The sequence below is a fragment of the Doryrhamphus excisus genome, linkage group LG6 (genome assembly GCF_037039965.1).
Source record: "Doryrhamphus excisus strain RoL-2023G ecotype Guam linkage group LG6, RoL_Dexc_Guam_v1.1, whole genome shotgun sequence".
Taxonomy (NCBI): domain Eukaryota; kingdom Metazoa; phylum Chordata; class Actinopteri; order Syngnathiformes; family Syngnathidae; genus Doryrhamphus; species Doryrhamphus excisus.
In genome coordinates, this window is record NC_136362.1 from 19,732,154 (window position 1) to 19,759,951 (window position 27,798).

The window sequence follows — 27,798 nt, forward strand, 5'->3', positions numbered from 1 at the left end:
TGGCCTGGATAGCTCTCTATTATCAATGAACGTGTGTTGCGTTTAAAACTATAGGTGCCCTTCAGTGACGGGATGAGGAGGTTCACACGAGAAAGAGTGACAGAGTGCGAAAGAGAAACAGAGACGCGATGGCAAGGACGGTACATTTTCTCACTGAGGAGACATAATTAGCTGATCCTTCTCTCATCATCTAGGAACTCTCCAGGCTGTGTGTCCTAGGAGACAGAGCTGGCAAAGACACAACGTTTGTGAATCAACAACCCAGAGGCCTCAGAATGAGTCGTAATGGAAGGATAAGAAAGTCACTGTGGTTGTCTGCTTTGCAGGTTGAAGCTCAATGCTCTGCACATTTTTGCACGCTTACTCTGTGAGACCATGTTTACACGACAGTCGTGCTAAAAAAATAGAAGATTATTTCCTTTGACGGATATGGCTGTAATATATATGTTAGGCCAGTAGCTGGTGGAGTACATTGTTAATAAATGGCACAAATATATTATTTATTATTATTAATAAAAAATACACACTATGTCTGGACAACATCTTGTGATATTAATATACACCCAAAATACGTCACTTGTATGGTTGTTTTCCATGGCTGACAAATCTTTTTTTAGTGCCGCATACTGTATTACTTGGAAGTTCACCTGCTATTTGCCCATAAACAGAAGGTGAAAAGGGTGGACTGTGGCGCCACAGCCCTGTTCTGAGGAACCACATGTTGCCAGTGCACATGGTGGTAAAAATGTGCTTTTAAAAAGGTTCTTAGTCCCGTGCACGACAATTATCAGTCCAGTAATTATTGAGCCGATCGGAATCATGATGTCATACTGATAAATGTGATAATAAGAACAATTCCAATGAGATATGTGAGATTACCGTGCGGTAGGTGGCTTAGTGTGAGAAAATCAAGCGCTCCTTTTCTGTGCACATGGCCTACTGTAAATTCACTTGTAAACAAACATGGCATAAATTGTATGGGACTTCTCAGTGTTCCAATGGAAGATATTTTGTCAAATGCTCTGCAAACATTATGCGATGAGCGGGAAAAACATTGAGCTTCAATACATCATTCATGACACCAACGACCCCTCGTTCTATCTCCGCGGTGTTTGAAATGTTTGCCAGAGACGATCCAAGGGATGAAGTGATCTGTGATTTAATCATTTAATTGATGGGTCTGGATGGCCAGTCTTTCGCCGTAGTTGAAATATTGGCTTTTGTTGGCTGGTAAACGCCTTGGAACCACGGTTTGTACTTCTGAGTTGCCAATATTATAAGATAAGTCAATATTTTAGTGGTGGTCATAACTTGCAATAACATTGCATGCTCCTCGTGTGTACTTCAGTTTCCTCCCACATTCCAAAAACATGCTAGGTTAATTGGCGACTCCAAATTGTCCATAGGTATGAATGTGAGTGTGAATGGTTGTTTGTCTATATGTGCCCTGTGATTGGCTGGCCACCAGTCCAGGGTGTAACCTGCCTCTTGCCCGAAGACAGCTGGGATAGGCTCCAGCATGCCCTTGGTATAGAAAATGGATAGATGGCACTAAGAAACTCATCTAAGATAGTTTGTGCAATGCCGCTTGATGTAGCAATTCGATCCATAACATCCACACAACATGGCATGGCTGGATGAGTCTTGGCTGTGGAACACCTGACCTCAACACCATGAAACAACTTTGGAATGAACTAGAATGGACATTCTGAGGTAGTGGGACTTCTCTCAGGTCCAACCTCTGGCCTCAGAGGTCCCCAAAACTCGCTAAATGTTGGTCAATAAAGACCTGCAGCAGGTCTAAATGGGGAGGTTATTATGTTGCAGTAATTTAAATGGGCTGGTGTATGTGATTTCTAAAGGCAACATGTCTGCATGTGTGCACTTGTATGACAGCAGTGATAAATCACCCGTGTTGTGTTCAACATATATACTCTCATCAGACTGACTATCCATCTTTTTTTTTTCGTTGCAATGTCTAGATTTGTCTGGAAGTTCTCATGCTTGTTTTGTCATGTCATTTTTTTGTCCCTAATGTCCCACCATCATTTCCTGCTTCTCTCTCTCTCTCGCTCGCTCGCTGTCAATGTCTGCATGTATTTTTCTTTGCAGATGTTTTGACCGGCAGAGTTATTGCTCTAGAGACTGATGCTTAGACACAGGAGGACACCACGCTGCACCATGAGCTCATGCTCAAATTAGGGAGGATATCCGGAATCCAACCTGACACGTCTCATTTAATCATACAGGGCGGGGAAGAAAAGTGTTTATGGATCTAATAGTGGAGCGAATACATTGCGTAGCACAGGGTGAATGTGTCCCAATTGTGTTTGTGTTGTAGCTACGCCTCTCTGGTCCCAGGAGTAGACATGACACATCACAACAGGATGAGTTTGCACGGCTCTGGCCCGCTGGGGGAAGAATAAAACAGAGGGAGGGGGGAATGGGACACAGTTTAAAAGCCCCATAGAGTCATAAAGTCACACTCCAAGCGTTGCTAATTACCTCTGCTTTTCATCTAACTCATATGGAGATGTGAGAACCGCCCCCCCAAAAAAGAGAGCGGTTCAGTGAAAACATACAGGTCTACTTGCACGTTTTGCATTTTTGTGTGTAGATTCACAAGGTATTCGCTATGCACAATATTCTTTTTTTTCTTATTCATCTCTCTGATCGTATTGCTATGTCGGTGTTGGTTGCTTTACAAGAGCGGGCGCCATGCCAACATCTTGCTTCCTTAGCCTGCGCTCTGCAAGGGACCCTCATGTTGTCTGCCAAGCATGCGCTTAACACAATGAAACCATAAACGCATAAATCTTCAGCCTTCTTCTTCCCCACAAATATCTCTTGTGTTTTTTTTTTTCTCTTTCATCGTTGCTCCTCCATCAAAATGTGAGCCTCTTTCAACTTCCAAACGCTACGATTAATGAGAGGTCTGCATAGATTAGCCTCTCCATAGACATTCCTAAAATGAGTTCTAACTGGAAAGAATGAAATAAAATATTACTTTTATTGCGAGCCAACATCATATTTTCTCTCCTGAAAAGATCTTCTTACACAGCCTCCTTCATCTCGCCGCAGCACACACTCTGAACGGAGACGTGGCTTCAGCAATCTTACAATTATTACATCAACACAGTAAGATATGTTTATTATCGTCCAATTGAGGTCACATCTCCCTCCCAGAGAGTTCTACTTTCCTGCATCTCTGTTGGTCTCAGACTGATGGGAGTTATCCTCCATTACTGCTGATTGGTCCAGCTTGGACTTCTTTCCTGTCTTCTGTCTGACACAGAAGGAGGAGGCTCATTTGCTAAGCTATGAGATATGCAGTAGTTGTGTGTGTGACTACATAATCATTCCCTTCTGGTTGGAATGCTTACTTGTGTGTAAAAGAAGCCAAATGTTGTGAGAACTGATGGTGGACTTTGAGCAAACTGTCGTCTCGGTCAAAGAATTCAATCCGTAACGGAATCAGGAGCTTGTTTGGTGACAGTAACGAATATCTTCAGTACACTTCCGTCTAATGTCGGCTGCAGTTGGCAGGCTTCCTTCCACCTCTTCACTTTCCCATTCAAGTCTACTTTGCACTTTATGGGCCGTAGTGGACCCTCTTCTGCTCCCACCCTGTCTTCCTCCTCGCCTCTGTGGCTCCTCGCACGCTATTATGGAGTCCCCACGGTAGGCGTTATTCACTCATCCTCTCGTCATTCAGACATTGTGTTCTGGAGGAAGAAGTGCAATTATTGTTGAGAGAAATGGACAGCGGGAGGAAAACAACATTCACATTGTAATTTTGTGTGATACAACATTATCCTGCGACAATAACATCTATTGATGGTCTTAGTTTCCTCCAAAAAGAATGAGTCATGTGTACTTTAATTAAGGTGTTTATTATGTACCCTGTACATATTAATCCAACTGTAACTGAAGCGGAATCATGAATTTTTCCCATAAGAAGTCCTATAAATCCAAACAATCTGTTTCAGAAAGCCAAAAATGTTATTACAAAACATGTTATTATAGTTTTACAAGCAGAAAGCAATTTAAATGAAATAAATGAACATTTACTCAAAGTCCACTTTTCCCTTCATTGAAGACATGACTGTTCTCAAAGACACAATGTGGCAACAAGAATTCCTGAATTCTTCCAATGAATAACGTTTGACACATCAGTAACCTAAAATGGAGCCAAATAAAGTTGCAAGTGCCATCAAGAACGTGGGAAACACTGAATAACTAAACATGAAGATGGTGTCCATATGGTGTCTCGCTACCACATTGTGTCTTTGGGAACAGTCACATTAATAATCATGTCTTTGGTGAAGGTAAACGTGAGCTTAAATGTTCATTTATCCCTTTCATTCGTCATTGATGTGTATTTATAATTGTTACACCCCTGCCACAGATGCTAACAGGCCTTTTTGTGATGAAAGTGTGTTAAGGACACAGTTGGACTCACGCAGTCTATTCATAATGTAGCAAGTTGCTCACCATGTTATACATCCATCCATCCATTTTCTATACCGCTTATCCTCACGAGGGTTGCGGTCATGCTGGAGCCTATCCCAGCTGTCTTCGGGCGAAGGCGGGGTACACCCTGGACTGGTGGCCAGCCAATCACAGGGCACATATAGACAAACAACCATTCACACTCACATTCATACCTATGGACAATTTGGAGTGGCCAATTAACCTAGCATGTTTTTGGAATGTGGGAGGAAACCGGAGTACCCAGAGAAAACCTAAGCATGCACGGGGAGAACATGCAAACTCCACACAGAGATGGCCGAGGGGGGAATCAAACCCATCTGTGTGGATTGTGCGCTAAACACTAGGTGACCGTGCAGCGCCATGCATTCAAACCAAGGCAAAATTTTTAAAATGTTAATTTGTTTTCATTTTTGTTAACTGAAAAACCAAGTTGGATGCTAACACCCCCACCCCATTTAAGATTGGAAATAATATAATTTTGTTCAGCATGATCAAAATATCCAAAACCAATACATTACCATTACCAAACCTGTGATGAATACCGCTCCGTTTCAACACCTAAGTGGATTAGGATCAATAAAAGTCATGACCGAAGCGATCCATAATTGACCCTGTGACCCGGTTCCATAATGAAGGTGAAAAATGAAAACATGAGCCACACCTAACATTCTTCATTATATCCCCTTTCATCTCGGAGTCCTTTCACACTTCTGGGTCTGTTTTATGTTAATCTTCTACCAGCCTGCCTTGGCTGAAAAAAGTCATGGCAAATTATTTCCTTAACAACAGTCTGTTTAGCACAACAGTATCAATCCTTTCCTCCTATTTTTCAATTTAAAAAAAATGCTGCTCATCGATTGAATTCTGACTACTTGTGTGAATGATAAACCTCTGGCAGCCGTTATGATTTTCAGAGGAATTTACAGCCATAAATTTCTTTCTTGGATGGATGTTTGGACTTTTTCCTCAAGTCTGTAATTCTAAAATTGTATTTCAAAACTACACTGAAATTGTGTACGTTGTAGTTGTAGAAATGGTGGATATTGGATGTAAGAAGGGACCACATAGTGTACTGTATATTCCATATCGTGTACTCTATATTTCTTGCCGCTGAAAGTTTAATTTTTCTGTCAGCGCAGGATTCATGTAGATTTCTAATGATGGCTGACAAACCATGAATGAACTCGCGAATTAACTAACTTTCTTTCTTGATTTTATTTTATTTTTTTATCTCTGTAGATCACAAAGTAAATGATTACTATTACACAGCTGGAGTTGGTCAATGTAGACAAGTTGGTGACATAAGCAAGGCCGACTTAAGCGAATTCCTACCGGTATTGCCTTGGGTTTTTTGTTTTTTTTTTGGTTTTCAGTTTATTCGTTATAGTTAGCTACACAGTGGTTGAGTGGTTAGCAGGCATACAGCTAGGAAACCCGGGTTCGATTCCCCGCTCGGGCATCTCTGTGTGGAGTTCCTCGTGAGGATTAGTGGTATAGAAAATGGATAGATAGTTATAGTTACTACTGTATTTTCCGAACTATAAGTTGCTCCGGAGTATAAGTTGCACTAGCCAAAAATGCAGTAAGTAAAATTTTAGGGGAAATATATTGCATACAATCAGGTAAGTTATAGTTATTAAGTCAATGTAAATAAAATGTAATAAAGCAAACAATCGGAAGGGGGATTCTTAAGAAAAAATAACTTTACTCCAGTCTTCAGGGGTCCAACCACAGTACCAGTCTATCCCTGATGTTTGTCCTGTAGAGAAGTAGCTTCTCTGCTGCCGTTCTTAACACCAGATGCCCTCACACCTGCCTGCTACCCCTCCTGAGCAAGCGCTGCCCCAGTGTTGCCCCGATCCTGCAGCTAAGTCAAATTTCAGAAACAGTCCAGTCGCTTGCTAAACTTTCTTGGGTGCCCTGAAGCCTTCTTCACAACAACTGAACCTCTGTTCAGTCTTAAGGTTCTTAATAATCCGATAAATAGTTGGTATATTTGCAATCTTACTAGCAGAAAGGTAACCACGGCTAACAGAGGAAAAACTTTTTAAAGCTAGCAGTCTGTTGTTTTTACTTTGTCCATCTAAACACCCTCACCAATGTTAAGAGAATCACTAACATGATGTCAGCTGGTCCTTTGGTGGTATGGCTGAAATGCAGTGGAAATCGTGTTTTTGGTATTATGATCATTTTCATGATAAAGACGGACTTGAATTACCATATTATACTATTCATAACATTCTGGAGTATATGCAAATTGACATTATAAAACCTGAGGCAGCAGACATAATATTTGTGTGTCATGGCTGTGAGCTGCCACTTGTTACATTACTATGCAAAACTGTAACTTTAAACCTATCATCATCATCACATTTTCAGGATTGTCAAAATATGACCAAGTAGCTGGGTTATTTTTAGTGATAACTTCATTTTGAGTACATAATGGTGCTGTTTTCTTAATTTGCATATTAAAAACCTTGTCCTCGGCTTGACCACTTGTCATTCCTCATGCGCTTAATGTGGGTGCAAATGGATTTTGTGTGTGACACGTGGTGCCCCTTAACACTATATCAAAAGCGACACTGATTTATACACCAATAAACTACAGAGAAATGAGGGGTTACAGTAGACCCGTGGCCCTCCTAATGCTTCAGACCAGGGGTGCTGTCCATCAGTCTGTCAGCAGTCTGCCCCCATGCTGGCCTTCAGCATATAACCCCCTTCATGGTATTAGGAATTTGAACATGCCTCCCACCGTCCCCCTGCTCTCTCCTCAGCCCCACTGTCTCCTCTGTCCCCGTCCTTCTCTCGTCTGCTTGTTCCCCGGACCGTTGATCATGTTTCCGCTCTTTGGCCACAGCAGAGAGTACCGATCCCCTCTCCCTCAAATCTGCACCTCCACCCACCCACCTCCCCCGTCATATTATAGCAGTGCACCCTGGCATCTGTGGAATTGTTTATCTTTGGGGGTTTTGATATCACCGTGCAGCCTCTTTAATTACTATAATGCTGATGGGGAGATAGGAGACTCTCAAATCCTCCAGCTTGTGTCATCTTTCCCCAAGTCTAGTGTCCCACCTGTCCTAAGGAGCCACACAAGTGAAGAAATATGTAGGACTCGGGTTAGCTGGATTATGTGCACACACATTTGCTATTGCATATGTGTTTTTTCTAAGAAGGCAGCCAGGCTGCTCCTCTTGCAGCTCACATAACCATAGACAGCGTATCTGCGGCTGACGTCTTACAAATGAGTCATGCTCCCGCTTTAGACTGGTGATGAAGTATGATGATTCGACAGATTGATTATTTGTCTTATTAATAGTTTATTACCATTAAACAGTGCTGTAAGGTTAGAGGCCGTCAGAGATTGTATGACAGTGCAGCTCACAGTTGAAATCTAAGCTGCTCAGTGTCGGGTGAGAGATGTTTTTCTGTACAGTATCTTGACTAATTAAAACAGGCCTATGTAATCCACACACGTGTCACTATGCCGCATATGTGCACGGTGACCTGTCTGAAACTCAAGCCGGTGGCAGGATTAAGATGCTTTTCCCTGAGAAGATGCGAGGCGAGGTTCTATGAGGGACCATTACCAAGAGAGGAATGGCCCACAGCACCACGGCATTAGATCAGTGTCTCCTACCTAATTATCACATATCCACACATGTGGAAGCCTATTCACACACAGCATATCTTTAGCCTGGTGTGATGATGGATTTTATGCCATTGGAAAGCCTGTTCATTTCCTTTCGTAAATACCCAATTTGTACGAAACATGCATTGGCGGATTGAGCAGCACAACTGCGTATTGTGTCTTATTATGTAAAATATGCCAATGTTTCGGTGCCTAATAAGGAAGAAATTAATCAATGATGTGCTGCATCAATAAATGCAATCTAACGAATGGACATGTTGTTATTCAATAATACAAAAAGCAGCTGGTAAAAAACAGAATTCTAAAAAAATTAAAAATGAATAATTTGTGAAAAAATAAAATGGAATGTGGGAAAAAATAAAACAGATTTCTATACTCTACAAGACAATTAAACAAATAATACAAAACAGTGGAACTTACACTTCAGCTGATTGCCTCACTGTGCACCCAACGCATTTTGATGCATTCAAAATCTCTCCATACCGGCCATTTTGATGATTTTTTTACTGATTTTTCAAGGGACACAGAATATTGTGTTCTTGGGCTATATAAATATGGTATATACCAAAAGAAAGACTAGACGCTCATCTTTCATCAGAATAAAAAAAAATTCTACCTTTTCACGTTCTTTAGTAATCAGCCGGAGAACATAGGTAAGTTTCAGCAAAATATCAGTTCTTTTTTTACTTTGACACAAAATCATCCATTCACAAATTTAGCCATGTATATTTAGTCAAAATGTCTAAATAACGATGCCATACATAAACAACACAAAAAATTGTTGTTTTACATGAAAATGTTCACATTTCCGACTGAACTGTATGCTTGTGCGTGAGTGCACATGTCCCAGTTTGACTGCGTGCATGCGTTAAAATTTCCTTTCAATGCGTAACCGCCTTTGCGTAACACGTGACAAAGTCTTTTCACTTCTGAGTTGCTGCATAGCACTGTTACAAGATGCAGGCAGTGCTCTTATAAATGTAGTTCTGCCACCTTGTTGCTGTTTTTTTCATCTTAAAACTGCACCAAACATGCTCTCTTCTATTGTAGAGTTGCATCATTGTGCCTCTCGTACGAAAAAAATGAAAAAATGTATAAATTCATCTTTGGGAGTGAACATATAAATAAGTCTTTGTTTCTAAATGTTCTCAAAAGAATCTTGACAAAAATCTGCAATAATTTGCAGGGCAGTTATCATCCAGCAAAATCTGTTTTTTTGGTTATACACGGGTAAAAGTGACTGCAGGGCGTTATTTCATGTTTGGAGAGCTCTGATAGTGTTAAAAACCGCATTCAGAAGGTTGTAAATACTTTTTCGGTGCTCTAACTACAAAAACATTCCGTTTATTAATAAGGAGTACTACTTTGCAGAAATCGGTCAGGTTTGGCAACAATGTACCGTGGTCAACAAGGGATGACTATCGCCTGAGATGCCTGAGACAAAGGCATGCAGTATCAGCAAGCTTGTGTCTTTCATTAATCTGGCTTTGAAACAGCAGTTCACAACATTCCATTTTTGTAAAGTGAGGTTAGCTTGGAGGATTCAGACGTTAAGAGACGCTCACAAAAGCGTGTACTTCTTCCAAGGTTAGGTTTCCGGGTAGCAGGTTTCTGAATGAAAGCCTTACTAACAAATGGTGACATTTGGATCTATGGAAACACTTGAAGAGCCTTCAATTCAAAACAGACACAGAGATAAAGAGCCGCAAATATACTCCTGGCTACCCAATGAGCAGCAATGAGTAATGGGGAATACATTTTAAAAGGGTAGGCAACAATTGTGAATCTTTCATTAAAGACAGACTTAAACTTAAAGGGTGTTTCCTACTTTGAAATACAAATCATATCCTCATCATCTTAGTTCAACTTCCCCTCTGGTGAGTGATAATTTACCGTCTTTCAAGAAAGTATACATACTCCAGCTCCAGTTCTCCCACATGGTACTTTTTCATCTCACTCCAGCCTGCAGTCTATGGAAACTTGCACACTGCATGACTGACAAGATTCATTTTGGTGAAATGAATTTGGATGTTGGAGACTGTGAAATAGTCCATTCTCTTCAGGGAATGCTATTCTTTATACAGTATAATCAGCCTGCGCTAGCCCTGTATCAGTGCAGGCTGTCTGGTGCCGCTCGTCTGTGCTGGGTTTTGGCAACCACACCGATGCCGTGGCTCCCTGCATGCTTTAACAATACTGCTCAGTTCAACTCACACATGCTTACACTCATCTTCCACAATACTGAAGTGCCTCAGAAGTCAGAGACCACTGTGTTGCAGTGTGTGGTAACACTATACTCCTGGCTTGAATCACACATCTTCCATTTTATTATTTTTTTTGTACTTTGATATTATGGAGACAGCATCCACATAATGACAGTTTAGCCATGCCATGCAGAATGTCAAGGGGAAGCAGCCTCTTATGATTAAAACTATGAGTTGTCACAGATTTGCTTGGTGAAAAGTTTCCAAAGCCATAAATGTCCTTCGGGTCAATGGAGGACAATAGGCATCTTTCATTATTTTTCAGACTTCCTTACAATTTCAAAGTAACTGTTCCATGCTAAACTATTGGCTTCCGGAAAGGAGTCTGTGACATGGTAATGATGGTCGCCGATGGCTGCGTGTGAGGTAAAAGCTGGTTTCAGATCCAGCGGTTGGGGGTCGGGCCTTCAAAGCTGCCTTTTTGTTTTTTGTGTGTTTTGTTCTCACTCTGCTTCCCAGTACTGTAAAGCGCAGAGAAACCCACAGCAATTGGATTTGATTTATTGCAGTTGAGGCACCGAGTCAGTATGAGCGTGGGAGAAGGCCTGATTAAGAACAGAGAAAAGCTGACAATGATTTATCAAGAGATCCGATGTTTCCTTTCTATAAGGATTTCTAATCAGAAAGGTGGGCTTTTGTCAATGAGTCCATACTCTGCGCATCGGAAAAAGCGGAGGTGGAATGATGTGAACGCGTGCAGCCCCCTTGGGCCAAATAAATCCAGATGTCTCTTTGCAATGTGTCCGCCACTTGTACAGTAGTTGCTTCTTCTTGCAAGCTTTTATTAGGCCTTATTTGTTCACCTTGTGTCTGTGTCACCTAAAAGTTGGGAGTTGGGTGCCTTGCTCAAGAGCACAGTAATATCTTTCAAGAAGTAAACCAGCATGTTTCCAGCAATATTGCATGTTAATATTTAATAATCCTAGGTAACCTGAGTCATGCTATGAATGCCATATGGCGGTGGAGCCTTGCGGCCTGACTTAAAACCAAAAAAGACCCAATCTGGGAGGGGACAGAAAAGACCCCGAACTGAACTGAAACCACAGTTTTACAAATGATCTGCTATTATCCATTTCATATTTTATATATTTTATTCCACAATCAACCAACAACTCGTCAATATTGAGTATCGGCCTGAATATCAGACATATTTTTTTCAGAGATGAAGACAGGTCGTCTCACATTTGGAGCTAGAGCTTTATATGTGCAAACCTCGCCTTTCTCACGCAAAAAGATGAAGACAAAGTTCCATCACAGTGTCACATACTGTCTTGTATCTAAGAAATATGGTTATTACATACAATAGTCAGTGATATTGGAATATGTTGGATATGTTGGATATTTCCACCCATCCATCCTTTTTCCAGGTTGCACCTGGACTGATCGGGAAAAATGATTTTTTTCACCATTTGTCTTTTGGTTATTTAAAAAAATATATAAGTAGACACTTCTGAAAAGAAGACATCAAAAAGAAAGGTGGTCAAATATTCAGGGTTGTTTATTATTATTGTTGTTTAATAATTATGAAAAACTAATGCTTAATAGTAACACAGTTGTCAGACTTGGTTAGTGAAAAAAGTGTTTGGACCCCAGGGTGTAGAAACGAGGACCAACAGCTCCAACAGTTACAGTCTATTTGAATGTATAAAAATGGCTACTATCAGGAAGAGAGGGCAACAGTTAAAAAAATGATGGTGGCACCATGGAAAACTGACCAAAGGATATAACAGTATGAACGTACTATTACAAGAGCCGAATGGTCTATTGGACTTCAGGATGGCAGGAAAGCTTGGCACAGGATTTAATATGCTGGAGGCAGAGGACCAATGGTAAGAGTCAGAGCATACAATGCAAACATGTGGCAAGAAGGTCCAGCTTGCTACAGCTGAGGTGATTAATAGTAATGAGGCTAATGGCTAATGAGGGACAGCTGCAGCAGTCCAGTAGCTCCACCTGACTCAGGGTGTGGCCAGCATCTGAAAAGGCCAACAGAAGAGGAGGAAAAAACACCCAACCATAATGATGAAAAGACAATAAAGAAAGAAGAAACTAAGCCTACGTCACAGTAGAGCGTGACAACAGTTACTAAAGGACCACCTCTCCAGCAGCAGAGTTTGGTACCGTAGGTATGAATGTGAGTGTGAATGGTTGTTTGACTATATGTGCCCTGTGATTGGCTGGCGACCGGTCCAGGGTGTATCCCGCCTCTCGCCCATGGACAGCTGGGATAGGCTCCAGCACGCCTGCGACCCTGATGAGGCTAAGCAGTAGAAAATGGATGGATGGTTGGTTTTCATGGGGGTTAAGTCAGAGGGCGTCTAAGGTGGTTTAGGATCCTTTCAAGTACGCCCCACTGGGGGTAAAAAAGATTGTCAAAAAGCTGGTTCTTTAAATAATATAGTCTGATCTATGTGGCCTGCTGTTTGTAATACAATTGGAGGGATTCAATTTGATCAGTAAATGACCAGCATGGCTAAGCTGGTAGAAGGTTGCGGGTTTGATCCTCCGTCCTGCTGTGATCATGTCAAAGTATCCTTGGGCAAATAAACAAACGGGCAGCATAACACGTCTATACCATTTGTCTTGGACCATAGCAATATTTAGGCGAGGAGGTGGGAGGGGGGGGGGCAAAGGCACCACTACCCAAATCCAAACATAGACTTTCATTGTTCAAATAGCATGCTGCGTTTCATGGTTTCATTACGTCGGTGCTTAAACGGATGCTGGATGTGAGGCAAAGAGATTTACGTCAAATTAAATCAAATTAAATCCTGCCCAACATTTGTTTTTCTGGCAACAAGTTGAACTGCCCGGGCCATTTGTATTTACTAACTAATGCGTGGATATAAGATTGTAAAGACACTCAAGTCTGCTGAGAATCATAATGAGGTCGGATCATAGCGCGTGGTATCTGCCAAGTTGTAATTTATAGTGACTTCAGCTGAGAATGGCCAACAAGGCAGCGTGCCAAAACCATTACACAAATGCACAACACACCACATGAAAATGTCAAAGCAAAATACATGAATATTTTCAACATACCCAACTGGTGCTGCTTTTAATATCCAAATGTGGAAGCTGCTGATAAGTATGATAATGACGCTAGTATTTTCCGTAGTGTTACACATGCCTTTTAGAAGCCGGCCGGGTGTCCCCATGTGTCAGACAATGGACATATTGGTGCAGCTGTTGAGATTGACTGTTGTTATCTTTCTGTCTGTGAGCTGGGACACACACAGACACATAACACGGGCAATTATTATTATACAATGACTGCAAATGATGAAATAGCTTTTAACAAGAGAAAAAGCAATTTCGGCAAACTTTAATATCCAAAAAGCGGCAGGGAGGGGGGGAGGGGGGTGTAGGCTGGGAAACTACAGTTGCTACTGTTCGTTTATGTACAGGCATGCTTTTACGTTGACATCACATTACAAAAGTGAAGCATATAGCATCCAGGGCTTGCCAACACAAACACTTTTAGACATACAGTAATCGATATGAGTATGCATATAAAGGTGCAGTAGAATGAAGAGAGTAATATATTGATTAATTATAATCATGCATAAATGGGAACCACTATGTTTGATTGCATACAGAGTACAAAACATGAGTACATGTTGGCAGGTCTTGACCACTTATTTCAGACTGAAGAGCAGCTCATTGGAGACAGTTTGTTCATATGTGGGCAAGTAGTTTGTGTCCGACTGGGGAAGATAAAAATCAATCCTTGGGTCAACGGTCAAGGATAAGTAAGGTGGTTTATGATTGATCGTTCATATCTGCCCTACTTGGTCTAACAATGTGGACAAATTGACTGACCAAGGGTGATGATATAATACAAAATAATATCTGACCACATTAAAAGACAACTTTTTAAAGTACCAGTACATACATGAAGTCTAGCTTTTTGGGGATAAGGGTTTGCACTATGACCTTTTCATGTAGATCACTGTTCTAAATGCCGTTTTCTCATTTGCTCTCTTTTGTAGATATGTTCCAGTACTTGCTATCGTTCTCTCAAGGACACCTGAGTTCTCTGCTGGAGGGGACCTACACACCCCTTTCCCGTCAAGCATTGCCGCATGTGAACCAACTCTTCGCTTCACTCTCCCTTTACCTCCGAGGAGCCAACGTCTCCGTGGAGGCAACCGTCCACACTTTTTTTAATGACCTCTTCCCACTTGTCTACACAAGACTTATTAATCCAGGCATGGTGGGCAGCATGGCAGTGGGCCCTGAAATGACCGACTGCCTCCGTATGATCAGGCAGGACGTCAACCCCTTTGGGAGTCATCCATCCGTCATGGCCCAGGAGCTAGCTGAGGCAGTGAGCGTTGGTCGACATCTGGGCCTGGCCCTCGAGGAAGGCCTGGATGTGCTGAATGCTACGGAACACGTCACGTTGAGCAAAGAGTGTATGAAAGGCCTGGTGAAGATGGTGTACTGTTCCCACTGCAGAGGATTGACTCTGATTAAACCCTGCATGGGTTACTGTCTAAATGTTATGCGTGGCTGCTTGGCCAGCATATCTGAGCTGGATCAGCCTTGGAGGAGGTATATCAACTTGTTGGAGCAGCTAACCCACGGCATGGTGGGCCACCACAGCCTTGAGCTTGCACTGCTTGGAATCCGTGCTCATGTCAATGAGGCCTTGCTCTATGCACAGCTTCACGGTCCACTCATCACAGCCACAGTGAGTAGACCCAGGAGCATGGATCTCCAACCTTTTTTTTTTTACACATATACTTTGGCAGTGGTTCATGTATTGATTGGAAGGGGATTGAAAGCTACTGGTTTGCTATGAGCTATTTCTTTCCACCAACGCAACAACTGCTTTCATGCTTGCACAGTGTTCAAATTATTCACAGAAAAATACTGTTTATACTGAATAGAAAAGGCGAGGACTGGTCCAAAGAGGCAGACAGAGCTGAGGTTTGAAGGGGGATATTTTCCAAACTAGCAAGGCGGCAAAAAGCACACCATTGTAGTTAAGGTTGTCGAGGAATGAAATTCCTCTTTGCCTTAGTGGATTAAATGGAATGGGATTTGTTTGGCTGCCATATGTCCATACTGCACTACCCACTTACATTTCACGTTATTAAGTCTACGGTCATGGAAAACTGCCAGAGAGTTCTTATCGAGTGAAAATTTTGCACAAATGCCAAGGATTATGTTATACTCTATCAACATAAAAATCTTTCACTTCAACAAAAATTAAACTAACATCTGATTATATCCAACGATTATAGTCTGCTAACATTACATAGATCTGTCCAAACTAATTACTATACTGTAGGTGTTTTTTTCCGAGTTGTGGGAATATTCACGCCATTGTGCATTCAATCGGATTCCATGAAAGTTGTTTTTATGCTTTTACATGCTGAACCATTGGAATGTTTCTCCAAAGTAGTGAAAGAGCATGTCAGGTCATTACACATTTATAATCAGTTGAAAAAAAAAACACAATCCTTGGCTTCTTGTCGGACAGAGAGTGCGAACAAAGCTACATAGAGAAAAGCCCATTTTGTGTTTTGTGTTCTCTTGATGAGCATGTGAGCCAGGGCCCAAGTGGGTTGCCCAGCACAAGGACAAATGAGCTGGACTATTAAACAGGCTCCAACCAGGCCATATAAATTAGAGCCAGTCAGCAGGAAAACAGCCTTGGGAATTGATGTTGGAAAAGAATGCGTTCCCAATCGGACACCGGTGGCTCCCATTTTCTCTGCTCTTGTGTCAACACATCCTGATTTCTGAATTGCAGAATAGATTGTCAGTTATTCCTATAATGACACACCCTGTTCACGATCTCCAGGAATATGTTCTATGTCTTGGACCAGTATAAGAACCCAAATTCACATCTGCCAAATAAATGCATTTCCACATCTGTGTCAATTAAGCAGAGGTGGACTGGGACAGAAATTTGGTCCTGAACTTTTTGGTTCAGACTGGGCCCATCCCCCATTACAGGCCTCCTTTTGTTTGTATAAAAAAGACCACCGAGGGTTGGGATCAAACCTATATCTTTGGCCTTGAAAGGGCGCACCATGCACCATTATACCAACAGAGAGGGTTTTATTTACTAACTGGCCGAGTGGTTAGCGCGCAGGCCTCACAGCTTGGAAACCCGAGTTCAATTCCACCCTCGGCCATGTGTGGAGTTTGCATGTTCTCCCCGTGCATGCATGGGTTTTCTCCGGGTACTCCGGTTTCCTCCCACATTCCAAAAACATGCTAGGTTAATTAGCGACTCCAAATTGTCCATAGGTATGAATGTGAGTGTGAATGGTTGTTTGTCTATATGTGCCCTGTGATTGGCTGGCGACCAGTCCAGGGTGTACCCCGCCTCTCGCCTGAAGACAGCTGGGATAGGCTCCAGCACCCCTGCGACCCTTGTGAGGATAAGCGGTAGAAAATGAATGAATGAATGGTCACCAAGCCTTAGACTGGTCCAGGAGATTTAGTTACTGTAGTTACCAAGCTAAGGTGCAGCAATAAAATAAATACACGGCAATCAATCGGCCCATTATTGATCGCCCATGGTACTTCTGATTGCTAGACGGCCCCTGGTTTCAAGTGAACCCTTGTGAATATTACTCACTTTTCTACCCAATTTTCAGTTCATAAAGGCCAAATAGGTTTTTTGTAAGCAGAATATGCACACGTCACCACACACAAACACCTGGGTTACAATTAAAAAATGCATGGAATGGTGTATCTTTCAGTCAGTCTTCTTTATACTGTGGATCATGCCACTGCAGTGTATCGAACAGGTTTGATATACCCTGTCAGTGAAAGCCACACCCCATCAAAATATGCACATCAATGATGTATACACTGATGTCTATGTAGTGAACACAATCATAGTATAACTCTTAAACTCAATATGGTATAATCCCTCCATCACATTTGGACACTAGGACCTGCAGTATAAATGCAGCCTTTGTCTAAAACTGCACAACTCTTTGATGTTGTAAGGACCTCAATAAAATTAGTGCCTAAATATCGACACAGCATGGAACTGTACTGCAGACAACCTGACCTTTTTTAAAGAAAAAAAAATCCAAATGTTTAATAAAACCGCGGGGACCTGTCAAGGAAAACTGTTAAGTCTCCAGTGTGCAACTACTGTGTCGCCATATCCACCTTCACCTCTACACCACAGTGCCGTCCCCTCCCAGGCAAAACATGCTTAACGGCCAATCTCTTATTATACTGTGCACATTATCATCACCATCTTAATGCAATGCAAATAAATCATAAATACCAGGACTAACCTACTGTTTACTTTTGTAACCTATATGTTGTACATGTGGAGTCGTGCACGTCAATTAAATTATTTACTTTTTTCGCAAAGTTGGGGTATCATATGTGTGGTTTTAGACTGGGATGTTATCCTCAAACCATTTTGCGGTTGCTCTCTCCCAGTTAATGCACTACACGCCACACAGACTGTACTGTACTATACTGTATGCACCAAACCCCGGGTTGGTACACTGATACTGTGCACACATGCACATATACTATATCTAGGTATCAGGTTTTAAGAAGTGTAGTAAGAGGCGTGGGTGAGTGCAAATAGTACGAGCAAAGACTGAAATGCTACATGTGTGTGGAGGCAGTGGCACAGATTATATTCTGACACACTTCTGTTTCTGTTGAGATGAAGTGTGAATGTCGATCGAAGGGAAGTAGTTATGGATATTAAGAATGTATTGAGTTGGAGAGACCCTTCCTGAGAAACCTTGTTGAACTGATCTTCATGTTTTGACGTCCTGTGTATAACTTACCTATTCTGTATATACTTTCTTTGTTGTCAATGCACAATAATAAATAATAAATAATAAATAATAAATAATAAATAATAAATAATAAATAATAAATAATAAATAATAAATAATAAATAATAAATAATAAATAATAAATAATAAATAATAAATAATGTGGAGAATAAATAGATGACATCAAATATGAACAATGTACAGCATAAACAGTAATATGATAAAATAATTTAAATAATTTAGAATAAATAACAAAAATTTAAAGTTTTGGTTGTGCGTGTTGCCAGGTAGAAGGGCTTATTTGGCATTCAGCAGTCTGATAGATGATCAGATCTTTTCCAAAATCCTTCTTTCCATCAAACACTAAAGTTCACTACAGTAAGCTTTTTGTCCAAGGGTGCCAAAATAGCTGACTTGAATGGTTCCACTTTTCATTGTTTCATCGTTCATTGAGGGCCCATCGTTGTTTCACTGGTGTTTGGTGTCAACAGAGAATTGTCATTTCAGGATAATGAATATTCGTCCCTCATTTAGCGTTAGTCAACAGCACTTCGTACTAAGTAGAGCACTTCGCTTTGCTTCACTCGCTTTAAAAAAACGGGAACACTTTTCAATAAGGTAACCAAGTTACAGTAGTTAATGAGGAACAAATGTCACTGAAATCGTCCGATACAGATCGGTGGCCGATCAATGGGAGCACCCCAGTACTTACTGTATTTTTTTGTACCTTATTGTAAATGGAGACCTCGAATGGAGACGCCCAGTCCTTATTTAGACTGTAAAGTTTTGTTCACCGTGACCCATCTAACACACACACACTTTTTCTCAGATTGACTGTATGTATATTTGTAATGCAAATATTGTAAATCTACCTTACCCTCTTGTTGGTTTTAGCCCAGCTTCTCATTAGACATCATGCAGAAATGATAATAGTAGCCTAAGCCTTTAAATCATGGAAATAATGTCTGACTGGAAGGTTTGCATACACCATAACCACATAGCCACACCTCAAACTGTAATGAGAACGCAAACCCTTTTTGTCATGTTAAATATTCTATTTGCATTCAGTTAAATGCCAATGTATGTATGTATGATTTTTGAAGGGACATGTGTGCTCTTTATGGTCCCTGCATATGTCCTTTGTGGGAGTGGGAGCCAATAGAAAATATTCTCCGAGCCAATCTATACCCATCTTCATGAGTTGTAAGCGCCGCGGCACTCTGTCTAACCCTCAAGCTGACTGACTGACTTACTCAGCACTCCATTAGCTAATGACGGTGGCTGCAGCCTCTCCTCAGACAGCCTCACACATCTTTTTCTCCTCCCTCATTCCCTTCCTTTTGGTGCTTGAGTGCAATATGCTGACAATATGCAGTAGCCTCCAACCCCACAAAAAAGAATCCCACATGTCTTCTTTATGGTTTAGGTCTAACTAAGCAATCACCACATGATTTAATGCTGGGCCATTCCATTTGGAGCAGAACATAAGGCGGTGGTCCAGAGTCATCATTTCTTTCTGTGACTCAAAATGTTCGAATAATGCTAGAGAGAGCTTCCATCTTTTGCAGATATTGTTATGTATTAACAAAATATTTACCAATAACAAGGCAGAGCTTGAGATCTACAATTTTGACTTTTTTTAATTCACTGAAAAAAGGGGTGCCAAAATAAATGAGTCAATATTTGTTCCCCTTATGGGGCCTCATTTTTTCACAGTGGCTTTTTTTGCCCAAAAGGACCTCCTTCCAAGAGTCTTCCAAAGAGTTTCCTCTATTCCCACCAGCCTAAATAGCCCATGCCATTCATGTCTGCGTTTCCAAGACCACAACAGCAACAGCACGAGATACCTGGGTGTCCATTGGCCAGATGTTTGGGCAGCCTTAAAGCTACAGTTGCTAAACTTACTTCAGTCGCCGTAATACTGTGCAGCTGCGGCTACAGCTGTGACACTTATGCGGATGCCTACCTCATCTGTGTTAGCATTTTAATGGTAATTGCTGGTTCACTGGGCAGCTTCAAGTGGACACAAAAATGCAATCCACGTGTTCTCCGTATAGCCTCGAATGCATCTCAGGCGCAGACATAATGAACTCATTTGACCTTATTCTGTCTTTCGGCCACCTTCTTTGGTGTTGTCAGATATCTTTCCACATATTGTGCCCGTAATACTCGTAATTATGTTCTTAAAGATAGGAAAATGTTACATGCTAAATTCAAAGCAACGCCCATAGTTACGAGGAACAATCAAGCTGCAAATGTGGTTACAAGGCTGTCTGTGATTAAGTCTGCACTCAGACGGCCATACCAACGAGCCTGGCCCTATGCCGTGGTGTTTAGTTTGCATGTTTTGTACCCCGCTCAGACCCCAGTTTCAGGCTGGGTGGGGTCACTTTCTTTGGTTTGCTATAAACCCACAAAGTGGAGTGAGAAAAACCGAGTGAGGAAAGTGTTCTCTCTGGTGATTTAAATCTCAAGGACCTTTCCCTGTGATATATTAGGGAATGAGTCTCATTTTAATTAGCAATGACCTCATTCAAATGCAAGACAAAATAGACAGTGAGGCCATGGGTGGGGCCTGAGAGGCCGATTGACATAGATTACAAAGTGGACGCTTTCAAGAAAAATTAAGACAACATGAGTTGGACAAGAAGGAATGGGATCATAACTCTTGGAGGAATAATAGAAAATCATGACAGGTGAGGTTGGTAACGCTGCAAATCATGCAGGATCATGAAAATATGGCCAATGATTTTTGTGCGAAAAGTTGTCACAATTAACTACTGATTTGTTCATGTTGCAGGCGCTGAGTATTCTTATTACACAATAAGTAGAATGAATAGTCTACATGGTCCAATTAGCAGTATCTTTTTTCAAGTCAATGTCAGGACTAATTCATAATAATCAATTTAAACTGGAAAAGTCACTAGATCTAAAACAATAGCCAACCTACCGACTCAAACGGTCTGGGACCACCTGGAAGTGAACACAGTTCCCTTGTGGTGAGAAGCAATCCTATATGACTCTAAACGGCATCATGGTCCTTGGATTCTTTATTTCTGTATGGAATATTTTGGTAATTAGAGCATTGAAAACCTTTTTACGAGTTTGTAAATATTTTTTTTTACATTACACTCTAGACATTAACACCTTCAAGTCACCTTTACACCCATAATAACAAAATAAGAGCAAAGTAAGCAATTTAGGCAGCAGAATGAGTGGCGGACATCGAACATTACAGTGACGTTACTGCCACCTAGTGACTAGTGTAGAACACTATGTCAACGTCTTTGAATTGGTTATTTGAATGCCATATATTTTTATTTTACTTCACTTGGACATTTTTTCCTTGAAAATGCTTAATTGCTTAATTGCATAAAATGCTTAACGTTTAATTTGCTTAAATATGCCTAGTTTTGTAATAATAGGCCATACTCAACCATGAAACAGAATCATTAATATATTTTTACAGTAAAACTGCAAGTGGCGAGGGATGACCGTATGTTAAATATTAAGTTCCTGTTCCATGTTATTTGGGCGTTCACAATTTTTTTCTGCATTCTGTCGACATGCCATACCATACCATTGCTTTTTCTTAATGGGTTCAAACTCGAAGAAAGGTATATGTCGATTGTCCAGGCCATGTAATGTAAAGTAATGTTTTTTTGTTTATCCTAGTTACCCTATTAACAAAAAAAGACGAAACAAGATTGCACTAGAAGAGCCATTACACAAGCGTTCATCATCATAAGGGCTTCAAACCAAGATAAAATATTTTAAAAGAATGTGTTGCAGTCAGTGTTTCTTACTCTCTGTAACCCCAAGTATTGCTGGGATTTAAATGAATGCATTCCCCTGAAGGTAAATAACAATGTTACCATACTAACCAGATTTGATGTACATTTTTACTAATATACTTTTACTGTTTGGCTTTGAGAAGAAGCATGAGTACCCATCATCCATCATGTAACTGACAGAAATTATGGATTTGGATAATGCTGTATGTCAGCAGTAAAGATTCAGTGGGAGATGAATGAACATATATACTTTCCATTTTAGTCATAAATCATGTGCATGTCAAATGTACACTTTATGGTTTGATGCGTGTTGCTTGTAGAAACAAATGGTACAGCTTTGGGTAATTCATCCATTGATGACACAATTGACTTCTTCAACTTTTTCAGTTATTGTGAAACTTGCAACAGTAAATCCAATCTCTTGACCAGTAAGTAACAACCAAATAAAAAACATAAAAAAACAGTAAAGCAGAGAGATCCTCCCCAAAGACATGTTTGTTTTCTTATCCTGTGTTTTTGTATGAGGACCCCTGTCTCTGGGGGGAACTTTAAAGACGTTTTCCATAGTTGATCCGGTCTCTATTATTCATTCTACGTTTAGAAGTTTGGCTCTTTTGCATGCAGATTTTTTGTGCTTGCTGCTTATGATGAACTATAATTTAGCAAGGTTAAGGAAGATATGTTACTCCAGCCATTAACCATACTGTCCTGCATGTATACAGCCAAGACCAACACGAGCAATCATCAAAAGAGAGATACTGTTTGGACATTTGACCTGCCTTGACACTTTTTATTGCAGATTTATGACACACAGAGTGTGTGGAAATACTATTTTTTGCAAAATGACAATGACAGCAGTGGTTTGTAGCTTGAGGAGCTGATATTTCCCACCCACAATAAATTCAAAATCCGACTCGCTTTAAAAGTTTTTAATATTGAGTTGTTAATATAACCCTATGTATGACTTTTATTCCCATATGAGGATGAAATAATTTTCTTCAATGAAATACAAATTAATTAACTTTTAATAATGCTATTTTCTTATTTTTTCCTATTAAAATAAAAAAAAACAATTATAGACAGTTCAAGCAATGATCAAATGTATGTAAATGTTGTTAAATACTCTACTTGTGTACTCTTCCATTGTGGAAGACAGCATTAGGCTACGGTTTTGTACATAACAGTACCTTGTATAATCTGTTCTGAAGCCCACTGGAAAATGTGTAAGAGGGCAGTTGTTTCTGGTTGAGCAAGCCCCTGTCGTCCCATAGCTCTACGTGCATTGAGAGGGGGGTGAGAAAGTTCCCTCAGCTTTACTGGGTAATCCCTTGATAAATAAACCAGGAAGGCAAGACCACCACTGCTATCTGTAAGCCAATACTCCCCAGGAGGAGGGATGGCCCTGAGCAGGGCTCGCTGGAGCTCATTCTCTCGCTGAGCTCTTCTTACACACACTTGCCTTAGGATGATACACTTAGTATGAGATACTGTGAGATATTACTCCGAAAGCCTCATGAATACACTTATTTATTGAAGTGGTGTCATGTATATCCTGTTGCTATGGCCCATAACACCTGCCCTACATGTATATGGAGTATGAGCATTGCATTTCCATGATGCTTTCTCAAGTTGGCAACATGTCTAGCGGTTCATCAGTCACTGTCCTCAGGCAATCACACAAGGAATGCGCTACAAAATAGCTGAAATTGTGAAGGTATAACAAGGACAAACAGGTGGCCCAACAGCAGAACGCACAGCACAGCCAACCAAGGGTTCATATTCGTTCAGATGGGATTTTCCTTCTCACGCCATCGTCAGGTCAAGAGATAATTAATTAATGGTCATATTCTTGCCTGGTTGTAATTCAAGATTTCACTCCGTTGGCTCTCAGGATTATGGAGTCATGAGAGACAGCATATCGGCATTTCTCAAGTCAATCCTAAAACTTAAAAAGCTTGTCTATATTTCTTGCAAAGACGCTGCATTGTGTTTATACTAATATGTTTGGTTAGGCGGATAAATAATTTGTGTTTTGTTTTGCTGTCAAGGCTTTGATGAATATTTTCTACAAGCTTTGAAGTGCCTCTTTGCACTCGCTGTAAAAATAAGGCGGTAGTTCAAACAGAACTGGGAATGACCTCCTGTTGACAGCCGTATTTTTACAGGATGTTTACATTTTTGTCTCTAAGAATAGCAAAGTGTCATACTATAGCAGGTGAGAAACAATATGGATTAGAGCAGAGAGACATAAAAAATGACTTTTTGTCTTGTGAATGTATACAAAAAAATCACAAACACTTTGAGAGGTAAGCAGTGTCCCACTAGGCAGTCGACACAAATCCATGACTGCCTATTTGTCATTCTGTTATGTTAAAGCTCTTAGGTCAGGGTCATAACCCTAACACCCAGGACTATATTATGTTGGCAATTATTTTTTGCCATTTCTGTTCATAAATCCATCGCATATCTGGGTCCTGGTCACATGGCAGCAGTTTCAGTCGGGAAGCCTCCAGCCACCTCCACGAAGAACTTCCCAGGCCAGCTGTGAGACATGATCCTTCCAACATGTCCTGGTATGCCCTGGAGCCTCATCCTGGCTGGGCATGCCCGGGACACCTAACCTCTATGGAAGGGGCTGTATGTCAGTGGGTTTGACTGAGCCACCAGTCGAGGTCAGCAGGCCCCCATTCCTACTGTATATGGTATGGACCAGGCACCAATTCCCCTTTCTGAAGCGTCGAATGATTTGCCTGAACCTCTTTGACGTCGACTGAATATTGTTGCTTCATGGACTCACTGGGATGGCACGGCACGGCGGTCGAGTGGTTAGTGCGCAGACCATCTGTGTGGAGTTTGCAACAGTTGCCCATGTTGTTGTTATGGTTTTAATGTTATTGTTAGATAACCTGCAAACCTGCAATAAAAGCTTGTTGCTCTGGCCATCACGTATGACGATCGCGTGCCTCACCAAACATTACAGTAATATTATTGACACCTTGTGACCACTATTGAATGCTACATAACATTGATTGCGTCTTTGAAAATATCTTCTGAATGCCTTGTATTTGTTATGCTTGAAAATACTTAATTTAGGCTCCAAAAATATACAATTCTATTAAATAGTCATATTTTTATACCAATTTTTACTAATAATCAGCCATCCTCGGCCATCTCTGTGTGGAGTTTGCATGTTCTCCCTGTGCATGCGTGGGTTTTCTCCGGGTACTCCGGTTTCCTCCCACAATCCAAAAACATGCTAGGTTAATTGGCCACTCCAAATTGTGATTGGCTGGCCACCAGTCCAGGGTGTACCCCGCCTCTCGCCCGAAGAGAGCTGGGACCCCCCGCGACCCTTGTGAGGAAAAGCGGTAGAAAATGAATGAATGAATGAATGGCCTCACTGAACTTCTCCCATGCCCAAGTTTTGCCTCGACCACCACTGATGGTGACCTTCTGATACCTGTCCGTTAAGTCAGGAGTCCCACAAGCCATTCATGCTCATTAAGAATCCCTCCCGAACCTCCGGTGTCCGCCATGAATGGCACCAACCAAATTGTGGCCTCAGCTTGGATTGACTGCCTTAGCAATGGAGGCATGGAATTTTCACTCAATATCCTCGTCTTCTCCCAGGATGCAGGCGAAGCTCTGAGAATTGAAGAGAGTTGGAGACTCTGCCAGACGTTCCCAGAACACCCTCACTGCATGTTTGGGTTTGGCTACAGTCCAGGACATCCTTATGTTCGAACATGGTGTTTTTTTATGGACAAACTGTGGTTAACACAGAAGTCTCATAACAGTTTGAATCGTGGAGGCTGTTCCTCCCAATCATCCGCTTCCAGGTCGCATTGTCATTGCGCACAATGCTGTTGATGTCTCCCAGAGTCCCCAGCAGTGATGGACCCACCTGGGCACTCCAGACTGTGCACTGCTGTTTTGTGCGAACACACAAACGACGGTTAGGACCCTTTTTCAATCGTAAAGGTGCAGGGAACCGTTAGGGGACCTTCTTGTTCACCGGGAATGACTCCAACACAGAGGCACTGAGCCGGGGGGGCTATTAATAAGCCCACACCAGCTCACCTCCTCTCCCCTGCAGCAACTCAAGAGTAAAACAAGGTCCAGCTCCTCTTGATAAGTTTGGTTCCAGGGTATTATTTTCCCCTGCTTTGTCTTATTATTATTTTGCTGCATAGTGCTGTGTATCACTCTGAGTGTGCTATTACATTAAAGAGTCATTGCAAATTGCATTTTTACAATCCATAAGCAAAACCTTTGAAATATTTCCAGACCACGGACATACCAGTGACCAACTGCGTAGATAAAAAAGTACTAACGTACCCGTCACCAAAAAACATCAGACTAAATGCCTTGCATGTGCAGATTATTTAGGGACAGTCAACTAATGCAACACATGCAAAGATCGTTTGGTTTAATGTACGGATTCCATAGGCTTCATAGGCTTGCAGGTGTTCTATCTTTTCTCTGCCGTTACAAATGCTCTCAAATGTGTGTGCCTGTGTGGAATGTTTGCATGTACATGTGTGGCACTTGCATGTGTGGCTGGGAGCCGCTCCAGCACATGTCAGGCTTTTATAGGTCCAGTGGGGTTTAAGGTTAATGCAATAAAACAACCTTACCCGTGCCCTGCGTCTGTCTTGAGTGAGGATTTAAGACCAGAGCGAAGTAAATTTAAAAAAAAAAAAAAGCACGAAGCCAGTGAGAGTGAAGTACAAACAGTACAATGCAGATGACTTAGTTCTGGTGTTAGAAAGGATCTGCTAGTGGCCAACTCCACTTCTCAAGAACAGATGATGTTAAGTGACGGAGTAGAAGAGTTAAGAGTTGACTTAATGCGCTGCAGGCAAAGTATATTTAGTAGCCTGGCAACACACAATTTCTGATTGTTAACACATTTCAGCTGCTTATGCCTGCTCCTAAAATAGAAGCCAAGGTATTTGCTCGTGCATTTAGCTGTTTTTTCACTCAGTTGTTTCCATGACTATGGCACACAAAGTGAGAAACAAAAACAAAACTTGTTGCAAAATACTGCCAAATTGGTGCCTTAACAATTCAGGAACAAAACACTGTACAATGTAATATATATTTTAAAAAGAAATACTCTATATTATATTGGGAGTTATAGTATGTTTCAACTGGTCTGTTGTTTATATAATCATGAGAGTCACAGACTCCAAACCAATGTTGAATATGTGGTCGTCATGTTGTCGTGACCTGAATATAAGATTTAAGTATTTAAAAAAAAAAGACACTAGTTGGCTGGAGAGATGCTGCCACAGAGAAAAAAGTGAACTCTCAAGTTAGCAAACAATACTGTACAAGCTTATACAGTTTATGTATAGTGTAATTTTTTAAAACTCCTATTCCTTTATTGAATCCTTTTTTGAACACCTTTATTTTTTTCACAAAGCAAATGAACATTGAAATGACAAAATGTAAGCAAACTAAATATTGTGCGTCTCAACTTATAAAATACATGGTGTGAATGATAGACATGGAGAAGTCCATCATACCATAGTTCTTATTTTTATTATAAAATGTGGTTGAATCTCTTCTGAATGTTCTCTCGTTTCAATGCCAGTGTTGTTTTCAACTGAATAATGCTGCCAACACAGAGGTGTGTGTGGATGTATACACTGGTTCCGACTGAATCGACTCAGTTCTGTCAGCATTGAGGTCACTTATGCCGGTCAGTTATCTCGGCAAGAATGTTGGAGGCATTACACTTTGTCTTTATGCCTAATTGAGTATCACTAAATAATGTTGCCCACAGGCTTTTAAGGCAATGAGAT

The 27,798-nt window shown here is 41.1% G+C and overlaps 1 protein-coding gene across 3 annotated transcripts in view; it reads left to right on the plus strand.

Moving 5' to 3' along the window:
- Positions 1–27,798, plus strand: part of gpc5c (glypican 5c) — a 107,130-nt gene that overhangs the window by 18,484 nt on the left and 60,848 nt on the right. For all 3 annotated transcript variants that reach the window (XM_058069082.2, XM_058069083.2, XM_078791622.1), the window contains exon 3: positions 14,406–15,109. In XM_058069082.2, coding sequence (XP_057925065.2) covers positions 14,406–15,109 — 704 coding nt within the window. The remainder of the gene's footprint in view (positions 1–14,405; positions 15,110–27,798) is intronic.